Genomic DNA, 18,702 nt, shown 5'->3' with positions numbered 1-18,702 from the left:
ACTGTTTGATGAAAAAGTCCCCCTGTGTAGTTTCTGATCTTCATTTGCTAAGTTGGTTCTATGCTGATTTACAGCTTGTTTCTCCATCTTATCTCTTACAAAAGTCTGCTGGTGTCTTTTCACTTCAGAACTACTTTCTTTCACCAAGGGTCTCTCTTCTGTTTTTTTGCTAAATAATTTATTTGATCTGGAAACAGGTACCACTTTTCTCATACTCTCATTCTCTAATGCAGTTAGTGTCCTGACAGACTTTTGATTTAACAAATTGGATGGTTGAGCTCTATCTGATCTGAAAGAACCTGCAGACTGATGCCTGACAGCACTGCTTCTCTTAGATTCTGAGACCACTTTATTAGGTTCCAACAGTTTTTTCCCTTCTTTGGTCAGTTTTGTGTCTGGATGTTTGGGACTCTTATTTGTTTTCTGTTTACTACTGGAAGATTTGGGATTAGACTCCAAAGCATCACCTGAAGAGCAAGATTCCAGATTAGTGGAAGTTGCAGTCTGATCAGATGCAGGGGTAGGAAAGACTGGAGATCCAGCGTAGTGCCCTGTGGAAAAAGATTTGCCATCACTTCCCTCAGAACAGTCTAACATTACAGAGCAGTCTGTAGTGTCCGTACAGTCAGTAATATAAAATGACACTTCAGCTTCCTTTATGTCTGAAATGCCACTATCAAAAGGTGAAGGATCTATGTTGTTTGACACCAGAAGCCCAAAACTATCTCCTTCATGCTTGGAGGGAGTGTCCAAGCTCTGGGAATGAGATGATTCAGCACAGTACCTATCTTCTTGTTTAGAACTAAAACTGGATATATTTTCATCTGTAATGTCCTGAGATTGCATACTGATATTACTGGATGTCTCTAAGTCAGTTACATTGACATCTTTAAAATTCATTATACATATGTTACTGAAATCCTCATTTTGAGGAAACTGACTTTTGCTACTGTGATGCTCATTTTCAATTGATTTGCAGATTAATGAATTGATATCTAATTCTGTCCAACTTCTTATTTCTTTGTCAAAATTTCCAACAGTATTTCTGTTGTCATCAAAGGCTTCCATAGTTGTACAGATTTTTTCTCTATCCAAGGAAGCAGGAGAGGATCTGGGGACATCTTGTGGTTTGTTTATGTTTACTTCAGATTGGTGCTTTTGATTTAGATTTAAATGAAGATCATTTAAGCTCCTCTCCTGCTCAGCTGATTCCATCCATGCTGTTCTTGGTTTTGTATGCTGCTCGTTTACATAGGGGAGGCTGCTGCTTCGGTAATTTTCTTCCTGTCTGGGGATTTCTAGGAATGTCTGAAGTTCCCTATCAGCCAAAGCACCAACAGAAAGTCTGGACCTTTTCTTGTTTGAAAAGCTCTGAGGTCTCTTGCGGTGGAAGGTGGAAAGCAGCTCTACATCACTCTCACTGCTACTTCTTCCTAAACCATAATCACCAGCTGCCCAGGAACGACGCTTTTCTTCCAGCTCCTTCTGCCTTTGTTTTCTCAACAATTCTCGACTCTCTCTTTCAGCATTTTCCTGTAACAGAAAACACATTTACTTCAAGTTTTCATTAAAATGGTGACATGTTCTTTTCCCCACATAAAAATGTTATCTTTATCTGCTAAGAAACACTTTTCACTTAAATTTTATCAGCACACTTGTGCTGTGCCTACTATAACAGCAGTATATGCAGAGAACACTTTTTTGTTCATTATATCTGTTTTTCATTTCATACAGACAGGTGCAGAGTGCTACTGCAGAAATGTCTATTCCTACAATCATATAGCAAGTGTATTCAATTCATTTCTGCACTAAGAGTTCAGCATGTAGACAGAATGGTGACAGCAGTGGCATAGGATGCACATATTACTTGGGGCTTGCACTTTCAAGGGTACTTTTTTTGATGAAGCAGAGCATTGAACCAGAAACACAAAACAGTAGGACACTCAATGAAACAAGACTCTAAACATGATAAATAATGGTAAAACAAGTAGAGAGTGGTAGGTACTATATTAACCTAAAGCAAAAGAATGGAAACTTTGTCTTAAGCTACCTGCCACTAGTGTCTTCCTCCAACCCCATATTAACACAGATCTGCACAACAGAATTAAGTGAAGGGTTAGTGCAAGCATTGCTCTAGTTATACAGGAAAAAATGAAAAGCACACATTAGATACAGCTCTTCAAACATTTAATATCAGATTAATAAAAAAGATTCTACCTAGTAGTGTGGGAACTGCAGGACTACTGTATAGCAGATTTTTTTTGGGGGGGGGATGCAGGAGGGAACACTCCTTCAGACAGCAACATGCCATAAGCAAAGGCTCAACAAAAAAAATCTGTGCAAGTATGCACACTGATTCCAGAAACAGAAGTATTATCAAAACTTTGACACTTTAAATACTTTTGCACGCTTCAATAACACAGCAAGTTAATGAATATATTTCACCACTCTGTACTTAACATCATATTCCTTAACATTGACTGTGACGTCCCCTCCTCTGGGTCTGTAATTAAGGAGCCTGAATCCTCACCACTGACACCGGTGAGGGATGTTTACTTGGAACAAAAATAGATACACACAGTATTTCAAGATGCATCTCACTGCATCAAGCACAATTTCCCTTAAGAGCACACAGGGAACACACTCAGTCCGGGGACTGGGTTTCCCGCTCTCTCTCTCTCCGGGCCCCCAGTAAGACTCCACACTGGCACAGCTGTAGAGTTGAATCCTCAGCTGAATGTCCAAGCCAAGTCCTCCAACATCCTCTCTTTGAAACCAGTGCTCTGTGTCCCTGCTCCAAGTAGCTGAGACACACACTCTTTGAGATTTGATTTGCGCACACACACACACACACACACACACACACACACACACACACACACACACACACACACACACACCTGGGAAAGGTTGGCACAGATTTACTAGCTCTGCTACCTTTGCCAAGACTATAAGGTAGTTACTGCCACCAGACAGCCCAAAGCCAGCTACTCTAAGGCTATTATGAGGATGTCTGAGGCAAACTCTGTTCTGGCCCTGGAAATGTCTTCTAGTCTGTAGTGCCTTAAGAATTCATGTGCATTTAGGAAGGCAGTAGCAATGTCTCTGCCCAAGGTACAGTGGAGTCTGTCTATCCCGAACACAGGTCTGCCATATGGTGCTTATAAGAAAATGTAAAGCGATCTGCAGCCATGTTGAAATAGTCCATTTTAAAATTGGCAGCCCTTCTTTCACAACAAAGAAAAGGAACAGTTGTTCTGATTTTCTAATATCCCTGGCTCCATCCAGACCGAATACCAGTTGTTTATACACATAAAAAGACTGCAGAATCCTTTTCTCTTTGTTCTCTGAATTAATTTGATTCATGTACATTTCTGTTAACACCTTTGCCATGAAAAAAAGATATTGTCAATGTCACCCTGCCTCTGACAGTGCAAAAAAGAGCTCAGAACTCTGACATGCTATACACAGATGAGATGGCTTCCAGAAATATAATTTTCCATGGCAAAAATGTTTCGTGTGCTGACGCTGGTGGCTCAAAGGATAGTATACTTTTCTAAGAGAAAATTTAGATCCTATGATGGAGTTAGTCTCTTCTTACTGATCTAGGAGGTAGGAAGTCATTCAGAAAATGTTTGACAGTTGACGTGGAAACTAAAGGGGTATCTAGGGGCAGTCCGACAAAAATTGATAACAAATGTGTATTGAAATATGCATAAGACAGCCAAAAAAGAAGAAGAACTGATATACTTTGTAGAACCATGGACTTCTTTGTTCTCAATGGGTCTTGGTTCTTCCTTAGGTACCAGAGGGAAAACTCTTCCATTTAGGTTGGTGAGATTTGTTGACTTTTCGCCTTCTGGCTTCCCTCATATTTTAAGCCCAACCTCCAAGTATGCCCAAAAGGGTATCAAAATTAAAAATTTCCAAGCAGTTAATCTGATCATAGTGAGATATGGGTGTACTAGTGTCCCCTGCACTGGGTCTTCAGGGTCACATACTAAGGTAACAGGAGGAAATTCTCACCTGTAGGAGAAGGGCCGACTGTTGCATGAGCCAGAAGGGAGCATTTAGAATCATCTTTAGGTAGTCCTCTCTTACTTTCTTGATGACCCTGAAAAGTAATGGTATCAGAAGGAGAGCAAAGACAAACTGACCCTCTCAACGCAATAATATGGCATCCACTGCCCAAGCTTGCTTGTATGGTGCTCTGGAGTAGAACTTTCTTAGCTGTCTACTTCCAGAGGAAGCAGAAAAGGTCTATCTGTTGTACCTTCATGGAGATCTGCTGCTAACCTGTTCTGTCTGTTGGTGAGTTCTCCTTAGCAAGTATGCAGGAAGCCCTCATAGACATTTGTACCACCTCAGCCTTCTTCCAGGCCTGCACAGGAAATAAGCATACAGAGAATGAGTTTACCATCCCTTTCCTTTTTATGCTCTACACGACTGTATTATTCTCAGTTATCATGTGGCTGCCTATGGCTTCCTCATGGTCTTGAAAGCCCAGACTGCCTGAATGACTGTCCATAGTCTTACTTTGATGTGAGAATCTACACTCTTGAACCTTGAAATCTTGAGTTGTAGGGATGAAGCAACATTTGGAGTTATTTACTTATCCATGCTAGTCTGGATTTATTGCTCTCAGATGTCCCTTATTTTGTTTACAGCTTTTCTCTCTCGGTCCTAATGTTTGGCAATTCCAATAATTCACTACTTGCAAGGATAGAGTAACATCTGTGTTTGTTTATTTATTCCAGTCTAAATTTACTAAATTTACATGTCTCACTTGCCCCTAATTTTGTCTCATAATTTGTTCTCACCATCCTAAAATCTGTGATTCCAATATGTTACTGAGTGTAAAGTACCACTAAATAAAATGTAAATCCACTTAAGGCATTATCCCTAGGTTTTGAGTGAAATGGAGGAGAGTTGTACATGAATTTACATTTGCTGCTGTTTTTCTACCAATATTATAGCTGTTTCATTGGGGAATGTAATGTCTGCAAATTAAAAGTCACTTTTTTTATTTAAAGTACTGGAAATGTCATATTTATTTCTTTGCAGTTTTTCTCAGCGATTTGGTACGGCGGGATGCTTATTTTCAAAATAAATAGGAATGACAATTTTGTTTTTTATTTTCAAAAATTGAAAGTGAACGGGAAAGTAATAACATTATGCCACCAATATCTAGACACAGTGAATCTTGTCTGTTTTACTTCCCATTCTGCAGTAGTTGCCTTCTGTACTGCTGTAGATATCACTGCTGGAATATAAGTAGCAATATGTTGTACATGTGTGGCATACCTCTTAACTAGCACTAATTATGCTGTCTCCTTTGTAACTGTTTTCATTTTCAGACCACAAAGTACTACCTCATGTCATACATGATATCAGGCAGTGCATATAAGAATAGATACTAACTGATCCAGGACTTTGTGATATGCTCCTCAGGCTCCCCAAACCCAGAAAAAGCACACATATCTCAGAGAATGAATGAATGAATGAATGATGAAAGTAAAGCATTGTTTTATAGACTTACAGAGATAGAGGCAGACTATCTGATAGCAAAGGAACTTAATCACTATTAGACAATCATCAATATAGGGTGCTAGAGAAGGACCTGCACATGCATGAAGAAGCAAAATGAAATACGTTACTATAGTTATTATAGGTTCATAGGTAAATACTAGGCTACCTGCCCTTGTAGGCCATTTAAAGCCTAGTCAGTTTCCCTTCTTGTGTTCAAAATAACCTAACTCATTTGGTTATAGATTGGCCTTACCCATCCCTTGGTCAATAATTATATATTACCCTTGATAAGAATAACTGGGATCATACCACTGATAATTTGAGGGGACCCATGCATGGGATAAAGCATTTAATAGGAACCTCGGTGTATTAGCAGCACAGAATACAGTCCTAGAGTAAATTTTCTGTTTCTTATCCATAGATCTAACCTGCACTTGAAAATGGAGAGGGATGAATTTTTGTTTTATGCAATGGGGAGTCTGTTCTACAGCAGCAGTATCCTTGGCAATATATACCTGTCCATCCAAACTATTTTGTTGATGTTGAAGAAAAAGTTTACATCCACAGACCAAGTATTTTTGATGTTATCCGACTTGCTGATTTGCAGTAAATCCATCAGCAATGAGTCAGAGGATGCCTTGTATGCCAGACACAAGTCACCTGTTAACAGTCTGTAGGATTCTGAGTGTCGTGACTGGAATTTGAGTCGGTCCATGTAGGACATGTTGTTTAGGTTTTGTATCCTTTTATTAAGGTATCTTTGTGGGCATTCCAGCTGTTGCATGTGTCTGTACAAATAAATACCAAAGGGGGCATTACATTCAATGACTGATAGAATTATTTATATGACTTTTATCATGGTCAACAGTCTTGTGGGAAGATTTTGGCTAGAGATGAGAAGGCTGATAATATATGAAAAAAATGGTAAATTTCCTGGTGTTTCCTTGCAGGAAGGGCTGTACGGATGTTTGAATGAAAACAAGTCAAAATATATTACTATAATCATAAGTTAAATCTACTTGATCAAATGTTCAAGGGAATACTTTGTAAAAGTGGGAGCTAGGGACACAGTTTGAAAACAAATCACTATTACTTGATCCCTGTTAAATGCATGTTGATATGGTTTACTGGGGGGAAGAGATTGTTGGTGTGGCTGTGTCTGAAACTGACAAAGTGAAATACATTAAGTCAGGCAACAGAAAGTAGAAAGGGCCGTCACCAAGCTTAGGGAGCCCATAACAAGGAAGATAAGAGAAATATTTCATAAATTCTATGAAAGTCTGTATAAAGCGGAAAAATATGGAAATCAAGAAAATGTACAAGTGGAAATGTTTATGGAACAATTAAATATGCCAATGTTGGAGGCAGATGAGGCTCAATTACTAACAGTTAGGACAGGAGGAGACTGATGCCAAAACTGATAGATATGGATTAATGTGGTTTTGTGGAGGGGAGGCAAACATCTGACAGCATTAACAGAACACTGATGATCCAGAGGGAAGTAGAATGTAAGAAAACACCACTGTTGTTGGTGGGTCATGACACAGAGAAAACATCTGACAGAGTAAGCTGGGACTTTTAATAACAGGGCAAGGGAAGCATTTGCATTCTATATAAACTTATAAGGTTGATTAGGAAGCTGTATGAGGGATCGGAAGAGAAAATTAAAGTAGGTGGGTTCCTCTCTGATAATTTCTGTTTGTGCGGAGGAACAAGACAGGGGTGTCCTCTTTACCCTTTGTTATTTGCATTATATTTAGAACCATTGGCAACAAAAATAAGAGACTCAGAAATTTAAGGATATAATTGGTATGGTATTTAAAAAAAAACTGGCTCTGTTTGAGGATGATATTATTTTATACCTGATAAAACCAGAAAAGGACATTACAGTGTTGTGGAACATTTTGAAACAGTTTCAGGTCTTTTCAGGACACAAAATTAATGAAGCTAAAACAAAGCCAATAGCGGCAAATTATGTACCCACACACTAATTGGTTCAGCAATATCAGTTTTTATGGGGACATGATAAAATGAAGTATTTAGGAGTATGGATTAAAAATGAGTCCTGTGTGGTAGCTAAGCATATGTGGGAAGAGACTAAACAAAATATAATATAAACGCTGAGAAATTGGAAGCACTTTTGTATGGATATGGATAGTAAGATACAAACAGTAAAATGTTTTAGTTCTTTTAGTTTTATACAAATGTCACGACATATTTTTATCAACCAGAGGAGAAGTTGTGGATAGTAATTAATAAAGAGCTGAAGGATTTTATCTGGGAGGGGAAGATGGCAATAGTCAAGAGGGATAAGTTGATGTTTCCAAAAAAATAAGGCAGATTGGAATTACCTGATTTGAAGGGGTATTTCGGAGCTATACAGTTAAGGCTCCTATATATAGCACAAGTAGAAACCTATAATTTAAAGTGGAAAGGGATGATGATGAAATGGGTGGAAGCTCAAAAAACAATGATAGACTGGAATTTTGGATGTAGACATTTAAGGAGAATAACAACAATCATACAGAATATTATATTCATAAAGTAGCAAAAAGTATTCTAAGAAATAAGCCAACACGAGAATGGAGAAAGGAGATTCTTCTGATAGGGATGACTGCAATTAGGTATACAGACAATAGGCAAGAGGGGGCTGGAACTTATTGGAGAAAACTGGCAAAGGAACCAAGGTATTGGGAGCAAATAACTAGACAGGAAAAGGTAATAGAATGGGAAGATGCAAATAGTTTATCTGGATTGCAGGTTAGAGCTTGCCTTCCCTAGCAAGGATTGATATCAGAGTACAGGCAAAGAAAAGAAATAGGAGAACCTAAATAAAAGATCAGCACTGGTAGAGTGTTTAGTACAATCTAGAGCAGAAGCTGCTGTTAAAAAAGGAATAATTACTACAGCATATAAAATATTGCATGATAACTATAAGAATCAATCAGAGGAGGTTGCAAAGGATTGGGAGAGACTGTATAAGCAATTCACAAAGAAACAATGAGGAATATTTGTTTGTCGCCAAATATGCAACAAAATATAGAAGATTTAGGATTTTTGCTTGGAAATATTTACATAAATATTTTTATACCCCAAGTAGACTCCAGAGAATTTTTCCTCAGGTAAACAGTAAATGCCAGAGGTGTGACAGGAAAGAAACAGGTAATTGGGAACATATCTTCTGGGAGTGTAATGAGAAGGCAGACTTTAAAGTTTCCCTGCAGACTACTCTATCAAAGAAACTGGGTGAGCAAATTGGTGCAACTAAGAAATGATTTTTCTGAGCTATGATACCGAATCAGTATTGTCTATACATTGTAAGGCCTTGTGAGTCTAATTATGGTTGCTGCAAAAAAAGCAATTACTAGAAAATGGAAATCAAAGTCTAAACCAACTACACTAGAAACAGTGAATATAGTAACAGAGATAAAACAACTGGAATTGGGATCATTAGAAAAGGGTAGTCACAAATTACATGGAAAAAAATGGGAAATGTGAGAACAATACATATCGGGGAGGAATGATGTTTAAAAGAAGGCAGGATTTGAATGCGCTATGTAATGTTTGACAATAACTGTGTAAATTATAAGTGATGTATATTGTATAAAACTATCCACCAAGAAAAAAACTGCTTCCAGGCGCCAATAACTAGTCCCCGACTCCACAGTGGTATAAAATCACTTTTAATGTTAAAACAGAACAACACAAAGAAGGTCAAGCGCTTTCATCAAGGTTGACTTCATCAGAACAATAAAATGATCCACAGAATTCCATTTTATACATTTTCCTTAATAAATCAGTTGGATCTAGACAATTAAGATTTAAAAAGACAGTATCAAAATTGTGACCCAATTGTGAATTGTGATTATATTGTATACAACTAGAATTATGTCAGTATGGTTTCTGATGTAAAATGCTTACAACTAAGATTATATCAGTATCCTTTGTTTTCATTTATATAAATGCATGACTGCCTATGTCATAAGTGATAATTTAATAAATACATTTCTTGTTTAAAAAAATTGAAATACATCAAGGTGGTCATTATTTTGTTCACCTTAGTCAAACATCAGAGGTGTACAAAGAAGGCAGGTTGCTTTTGAAAGCAAAGGATGTTATAATTACAGAATCACTGTTACATGATCACCTGTAAAGGCTCATCGCTGGGGTAGTGTATACATCTGACAGCAATAAATGAAATACATCACTGTGACTAGTACTTGTTTCACTTTCATCACACTTATTTATCAGGCAGAAAACTAAATTGATCATTTTTCATTGGCAGGGGAGGGGGCATATTTGCCAGGAAGTATGTGTGTATAAGGAGCTAAACTAGTGAATGTTATATTCTGAAAATGCAATAAAGATATAAGTGATGGTTGTTGTAATTTATGAACACAAAAACACGACCCATGTTTTGGGTTTGCAGTTGGTGCTTTGAGTTCACAATAACTCTGATTGAATGTCTTCAGATTCAGGTCACAACAAACTTACATTTTTACTTTTTCTCACTAGTGTGAAGAAGTAATGCATAAAATTATAACTATATTTTGCTTTTATTACTGAACAACTAAAAACACTAATTGTTCATGAATCAAGAAAATAGAAACTAGGTAGCACAACTCATAAACAAAACACTCTAGAAGATTCAATAAACTCCATGTAGGCTTAACACCAAGCCTACATGGAGTTTATGTGTTTGCATGGTGAACAGCAATGCTGATCACATATGCATGGCGTGCACCACATTTAAACATAAACAAAGCCTGGTTTTGTGACCAGCAACAGTGTTGCCAGCCAGGAGACCATGCAAAGCAACACAACCACCTGCAAACATATACACCTGCTTACCTACAGGCAAACTAGGTCTGCAGGATAGTGTGGAAAGCCACACTGACTATCAAGGTTATTAATAAAGCAACGTATATAGTTTCAACACATTACATGTACATGTACCTCACAGTAAGACGTTGTCCTGTTCGATTCTCAGTTAAAGCGTCTTCTGTGTGGAGACATGCGTGAATGGGCGTACCTTCGTTGAAGGTTGTGCGTCAGGGCTGGCAACTCGGCACGTAAAAATCTACTGCCAATCATTAGCGGACCGGAGTTCCGCTGTGGCGACCCCTAACCAGGAAAAGCCGAAAGATACAACAACATGTACATGTACACATATACAGTGCAGAATACTATGAAAACCTGTTTCAGGCATAATGAATAAAAGTTGCTGTGTAAAAGGTCAGTAAGGGTACATAGACTGCATTATAAACAAATAGGGGAAGGGTGTGTATTGAAAAGGCACACACAGATGAACTGTAGGAATGAACAGAAGGGAAGAGGACAGATAAAACATGGTAATGTACAGCAGATGAGAGGATGTCAATGAAGACAGTTGTAGCACTAACACTTATCACATACTGACATGATACAGTACAGACTGCACATTTAATGTATATTATGTGACTGTCACACAGGGTGACATATCAATGGAGAAGATTCTTTGTGATGTAAGCATCCTGACATGAACAATCGGCAGGACATATATCAGGGATAGTATATACAATAGGGGTAGGTGCATATTGTGAAGCTCTGCAAAATGAGTTGCCTGAATATGAATGTAATGTCAACATAGGGCTCAAAGTGGGACACATAATAACAGGGTCATGGACAACAGCAGACAGATGCATGCACAATCATGGACAATATCAACATAATATCACTAGTAACCTCATGTCTTTGACATAACATATGTCATTGCGAATGATCACAGATGGTTCTGCAAGAACACACTTGTACAACTACACTAAGATTTGTCAGCAATATCTGAGGGGAATCAAGCACAACTTCCACAAAATGTAAAATCTGCCAGAAGTGTTAGGAGGAACATTGTTATACCTGTATTTGAAATTACGAACATCCTGGCTAGTTGACAGGTGTGCATGCCATATATATTCTACAATCCACACTTTCATGAATGTAACCCATGCCATCAATGTTGTCTATCAGCTATGTATTTACTGAGTGCATTACAGGAACACGTATCACACATGCATCTTGTATAACACCTTGAAAGGGGTTCTGCACCATCAAACCATAATGTTTATGCACCAAAAAGAATAGTTAGATATGGCTGATAAGATGTGTGGGAGAAAAGTTGTACACTTGAGTAACTCATCACAGGAACGTGTGATGGGAGGTACATGCTAAAGAGTGCATTATACTCAATTATTGGTGTGATGAAGGCTGAGAACAATGGAACTATAATGCCCTTTGATGTGAATGTCCAGCACATACTCAGGAGTTGTGCTGCACACAACAGAATGGCCACCACTGTGGGCACATGTTGGTGGACCTTCTACATAACATCTACCTGAGTACACAGGTCACACACCAATTGGCCAGCTCATAGTGGTGTGCTGTCTATATTATATTTATCTTGTGTATTTGCTTTCATAATGTTACTAATTCCCTCATGATTTATCTTCATCTACTGTGTCTCCAAGGTTGTGGCAGCAGTCCTTTGTGTGTGTTAATACTGTCTGCAATTACACTATTACCACCCTTGGATTGCCCACAATTTGCAAGCCTCCACAAAGCTGGTTGCAGAAAGGATGTGTAAGTCAGTTTTGATGCCTGAGACTTAGATGACAGACAGGAAAGGGCCTAGCATAGAGCCCTGAGGTACAGACCTGGTTACTGAACTCTAAACAGAGGTGAGTTCACACACTGGAACATATTTATCTGTCACGTATGTAATCCAGTTGTCTACCCACTTGGTGATGTAGGTTTTTATGACCACTTGAAACAGTTTCTCTGTAATACCAGAGTATGGACTTCTGTCAAATGCCTTGGCCAGATCAAGTTACACAGGATGATAGTGTTGTCATCATGTATTCCCTTGGTAACCTTCTTGAAGACAGGAAACAGATATAACAGACATGATGTAGACTTAACAAATCGAACATGGATTTGGTACACAGTTGGGATTTACCTGTCTCTTTTTAGAGAAGGTCCATGATGACTAGGTGGCCTAACTCACAGATGAGGAGAGTCAGAATGGGTCTATAATTCCATGAATCAGGTGATGGTCCCCCAACCAGTCAGAAGGATGTATGCTGCTGTACACTCTTCTATGGGAACATAGGCTGCTTGGAGGCTGTGTTGAAGTACAGATACCACTGTGTCTGGTAGGTCGGGTTTTAAGTCATGGTATAGGCAACCTGTGATGTTGTCAGAGCCCATTGATTCTGTGTTACTAGACATAGGGAGCACACAGATGAACTGCCCTCCTGAGGATAAAAATCTGAGTAATATTATTTGCATGTGTTACTTTGGCCGATGGCCAGTGGTGATGTGGAGGTGATGTGTGAGACAAACTCTCAGCTAGCAGATTGTCTGTCTCCTCCAGTTGGGTATGTCTGGTGGCATCAACAAACAGATCTGTGCTTAGCTGTGTATTCCATTTAACATTTCATATGTATTGGAATAAATAATTTGTGAAAAGACCTCCAAATACAACCTTAATCATTCATCACATTCCACACACTGTTGCTATGCACACAGTCATACAACTGTACCAATGTTATGTAATTACATGACTTGCGCAATATATGCCTACATTTGTTTCATGGGAGAGCTGTGTTTGAATGGCCTGATGCCATATCAGGACACAATGCAGATCAGTTGTTTGTGACTCATGCAAAACATTTCCTGACACAAATACTAATAGTTATACAATGGTGCTGCTGATCACTTCAATAATCCTTGGGTATAGCAACACAACTGTACATATGATGAATTCCACAAGATTGCAATTGCATCAAAACATGTGATATGTTGGTTGTGTATATCACAGCACTACATATATGTGAGACAGGACTTATGTGACCATGTAATCAATATGAAGTGATACTGATGTCTGTCACAGAACATTTAATGATGGTATGTTGACACATGTATACCTGTGCCATCCTGTAAGTGTCACTGTGATGACAGAATGTGAACTGTGTGGAAGGTCAATCTGCTACAACAACACACACACATGTCCTAATACCCCTATAATATACATACAAATGTAGCCTGCCATGTCAGGAGTTCTCAGGGGGCATTTTACTACAGCTGTTATAGAAGGAGCATGTACTACAATGGCATCAATGGCCATCAGTACATTACCTCACATCACAGACTATAAGACTCTCTTGTAGCCATACTGTACATCCACACCTCGATTTAGCACATGTCAATGACAGCAAGATTGACATGCCAACTGATTATAGGGTCATATGACATTATTAGGCTAATGGTCAACATTACGTGAAACCCTAGCCATTACTGTACCATGTAAAAAAATCCCAATATCTATATTATGGAAGATAGTAAGACTATTGTGTGTATGTGTATATTTACTGGATTGCATTACATCCAGCCACTCTTCATATGAGACATGTGCACCAAACCATGACAGAATTAGCAGTCACACATGCAGTGGTCTGGAGATGGCTTGGCTCATAGAAGTACTCTGCTTCATGATGCGTGTATGCATATTTGACATGAGGACATCCTCCACTCCTCTTCAGGAAGGATGTCATCTGGCCAGAGGAAAAATGAAGATGGTGGATGCATGTGGCTACATGAAAAACTTTTCAAGTGGTAATGAAATGAAGAATGATTCCAAAGATTATACAATGACTATAATGTACCACCAACCACACACACACACACACACACACACACACACACACACACACACACACACACACACACACACACACACACACACACCAGTAGGCTGGGCTCGATTTGAACATTACACCTGTGTAGATGTAGAAGATGAATACCATGCAATGTCACAGTAGCAACACCACATATTTCTGACTGTAACACTGTCATGTTGCACTTTATGGAGTATGACAGCATCATTGTATGCTAAGGAGAACATATTGGAAGGACTTTAAAACATGGATGTGCAGTCACATCCCTGTGGGAAATTGTCTAAAAAGTGATAAGTGTACGTATTGACAAGCAAGTCACCTACTGTTGGATTAGAACCCTTATATTTGTATGTTGAGTAGCTTGCAAACACAGTATTTAATGTTACTGCCACAGCACAGGTTTGTTTTGAATACTGTCAGACTGCATGTTATAAAGTATAACAGCATTACTGCATGCTATAATGAGATGTTCAGAGTAGGGTTTGACATAGCTGTGGATTCACATATCATTTTAAAATTACCACCACAGTGATTGTTGACTGCAGTGATAACAGAATCCCTACCTAAGTATTTACAAAGCACAGTATTTAACACAAGCACCACAGCACAACTCTGACTTTTAGAGTGTCAGACAACACTTTATAAGTGATGCCATCAGCAGTGTCTAGTGAGAAGAGGATGGTAATAACAGTGTCTCTCATGCTGGATGTAAAATAGTCTCTCAAATGTCAATCAACTGAAGACACACACAGACACACACACACACACACACACACACACACACACACACACATACACACACACATACCAGTTGACCGCAGTGAGAATAGAACCCCTACCTAACTGCACCGACTAGAGAACTCAGTATTTAATGCAAGTGCTATGGCACAAGTCTGACTTTTATAATGTTGCAGGACAACTTACAGTGGATGACATCATCATTGGATGTTTGACAGAAGGTGTTGGGAGGCCTGAATGAAATGGATGGCTAGCCATGTACAACTGTCAAAATATTTGTGATACATGGGACTGTACTGCTCACTGTAGGATACATAGTTATGGTGCTCTGACTAGAGACATACACACTCTCTCTCTCTCACACACACACACACACACACACACACACACACACACACACACACACACACACACATATTCATTCACCGCAGTGAGACTAGAACCCCCACCTAAGTAGGTATACCAGCTACAGAACTCAGTACTTAACGCAAGTGCCATGGCAAATGTCTGACTTTTACAATGCTCAAGGACAATGTATAGTAGATGACACTGCGACAATGTGAGGTATTGCTGGCTATGCCATGAGAAGTAAGGCAGTGGATGTGTAATATATGCCAGCATAGCTAGCTATAGTTTTGTAAAGAATTATATTATGACATCGGTATATCAAACTGATCTGTATAGGTGCCTGTGTTGAAAATGTGTTTGTAAATCTGGTTGTGTTAAAATTGTACCAATAGTGGGTTTTGCTGGACAAATAGAAATAAACCTGTATGTCAGATTGTACTGTAACTGTTGAAATTAATATACTATAACAGAGGATACTGGAAGAGAAGACATTAATCTCAGTCCAGCTAACTTTGAAAAATAAGCTGAAATTAAGTTACCTGGTTTACACCATAAAGATTATATCTTACAGTTCTGACTGCAGCCAGAGACAAAATGTCTTTGAAAACAAGGACTAGGAATCCTGCTGCATTGTCCTTAGCAGTGATCTAATTGCTACTCTAGAAGGGTGGAATTGTTGAAAATGGTTTTATGGATTCCAGATGCTATAAGACATCTTAGCAAAGCTCTGTCTGTGTGTATGGTAACACATATAGGTGAGATTCTGGTTCAGTTTACAGTAAAGGGGGGCTAGTATGGGAACCAAAAGTCAGATTAACAGATGTATGTGATGTCATTCTGTAATCCAGCGTTGTAATAAATTTTTAATACTAGATGAGACAGAAGTCTCAGAGCAGTCTGTTTTTGAAACCTGACATAGAAAGATCACTCACCCACTTCATCTTGCCTTGCTTTAATAAGTAACCAGGGAATAGTAATTATTTAGATCAGTCAGGAAAATAAAGTGAGATTAGTTACGTACTGTTTTACCTGTATCTGTGTGAATCTATTCATCTGTGTTATTTTTAATATTTCCTGTGATCGAAACTGTGGTGTATATTGTAAATATATATTTAGTATTTTCATGTTCTTTTACTTATTATTAAACATATTTAAATGTTTCATTGTGTCTGGTCTTTTAGAGAATATTTTAAACTTTGGGAGTACTTATATCTATTTGGAGACACTGTGGCCACTCCTGAAAGCCTTTCTGCATTGACCAAACACTATCATTTGTATTAATATTAATTTATTATTAATTTCACTCAGTATAATTGGGTACCCTTGTAAGAGCCTTTGAGTAGCTGGCATTGGCCTGTCTGGTGGCAGTGTAACTACCTTATAGTCTGGGAAGAAGGGGGCATAGCTAGTAAATCTGTGCCAACCTCTCCCCAGGTGTGTGTGTGTGTGTGTGTGTGTGTGTGTGTGTGTGTGTGTGTGTGTGTGTGTGTGTGTGTGTGTGTGTGTGTGTGTATTTCATTGTGGCCTGTCTTTTAGAGAATTTTTTAACCTTTGAGAGTCTTTATATTTATTTGGTAATACTGTGGCCACTGCTGGAAGCTTTGCTGTTTGGTCAACATTACCATTTGTATTAATATTAATTTCACTCAGTATAATTAGGTACCCTTGTAACATAGTTAGAATAGCTGGCTTTGGAGTATCCTGGTGGCTGTAACTCCCTTATAGTCAGGCCACAGGGGCATAGCTAGCAAATCTGTGCCAGCCTTTCCCAGGTGTGTGTGTGTGTGTGTGTGTGTGTGTGTGTGTGTGTGTGTGTGTGTGAAAATCAAATCTCAAAGAGTGTGTGTCAGCTACTTGGAGCAGGGGCACAGAGCACTGGTTTCACAGAGAGGGTGGTGGAGGACTTGGCAGGGGATACTCAGCTGAGGACTCAACTCTATAGCGGTGCCAGTGGGAACTCTTGCTGTGGGTCTGGAGACAGACAGAAAGAGAGAGAGAGGGAGGGAGGTGGGACCTAGACCCAGGACTGAGTGCGCTCCCTGTGTGTTCTTAAGGGAAATTGTACTTGGTTCAGAAAGCTGCATCTGAAAATACTGTGAATATATGTTTTTATTCCAAGTAAACCTCCCTCAATGCTGTCAGTGGTGAGGATTTAGGCTCCTTCATTACTGGCTCGGGGGGGGGGGGACATCACAGACACCATCATTGGATGTTTGAGAGAAGAAGTTGTGAGGCCTGAATTAAATTGATTTGTTAAGATACTGGTACTCCATGGGATTGTTCTGATGACTGTAGGATACACAGTTATGCTCTTCTGACTAGACACAAAAACAAGTTGGCCACAGTGAGATTAGAACCCCTTCCTAACTAGGTACACCAGCTACAGAAATCATTACTTAAAAGCACCATAGCACAAGTCTGACTTTTACAATGCTGTCAGACAATTTTTACTGGATGACATCATCACTGAATGTTTGAGAGAATATGTTGGGAGGCCTGTATGAAATGAATGGCTAGCCATGTATGATTGTCAAGATATTAAAGTTCTACATGTTACCAGATTGATGAGTGTTCAAACTGTAGTATTTACTGCTGTGTTTTCAATGTGCAGGTATACTTTAAGAGACAGCTTTGCAAACTCTATGTAAACAGCTATCCACATTACTAAAGTACCAGAAAATCTGGATGTGCATTGTCAATATAAAGATGAAAATGGTATGTAAAAAAACATTTTTAATTTATTTCTGTAATGTAGTTGATACACTTGGGAACAAGTATTGAGAAACCAAGTTTCAATTGCATGGGTGCAGGTAACACATGACTACAATGTAAATATGTGTTCTTTCTTTAAAAAGTCCCTTCCCCCTGGTTGTGTTTTTACACATGATTTCACGGGATGAAGACTAACTGGGCAGTAAACATAAGTAATACATGCTAATGTGCACTTTACATAGCACAATGCTAAGCAGCTGGTTTGCAGAATCAATGGCAAAGTGTTTGCGCATGCACAATACACATTTAAAGACTCCTACTTGAAAATGAGACATTTATCCATACTAGCTATGGCAGACACATCTAACAGACACTTTGATGTTCATGAATGGCTCTCATCAGAAATGTTGCATCATCAATTATCTAATCTTAAAAAAAGTATTTATACTGAGTTCCCTGTTCACCCACAGTTAAGAAATCAGAAAACACAGGCCTCTGCTGCATTGACAACATTATGAGATTTCTATTGGTTTGCTTTCCTCTGTGCAAACACGCTAAGTGGAAAGGTGCGGCACTCAGAACTTTGGATAGTACTGAGTGTAAGAAACACACCTGCTTCATAGATGATTCTGTGGCAGCAGGTGTAAGTGCATTGAGATATATCTTT

General features: G+C 38.8%; 1 protein-coding gene across 1 annotated transcript in view; it reads right to left on the bottom strand.

Moving 5' to 3' along the window:
• The window catches only part of FHDC1 (FH2 domain containing 1), a 1,772,510-nt gene that overhangs the window by 2,321 nt on the left and 1,751,487 nt on the right, over positions 1-18,702 (bottom strand). Inside the window, exon 13 of the mRNA XM_044062462.1 lies at positions 1-1,533. This exon is cut by the window's left edge and continues 2,321 nt beyond it. Within this exon, the coding sequence (XP_043918397.1) occupies positions 1-1,533 (1,533 nt within the window). The remainder of the gene's footprint in view (positions 1,534-18,702) is intronic.

Source organism: Protopterus annectens, chromosome 2.part1 (genome assembly GCF_019279795.1).
Source record: "Protopterus annectens isolate FY-2018-M chromosome 2.part1, PAN1.0, whole genome shotgun sequence".
In the NCBI taxonomy this organism is placed as follows: Eukaryota; Metazoa; Chordata; order Ceratodontiformes; family Protopteridae; genus Protopterus; species Protopterus annectens.
Note: the sequence above shows the minus strand (reverse complement) of the source record. Positions and strands in the feature narration are given on the sequence as shown.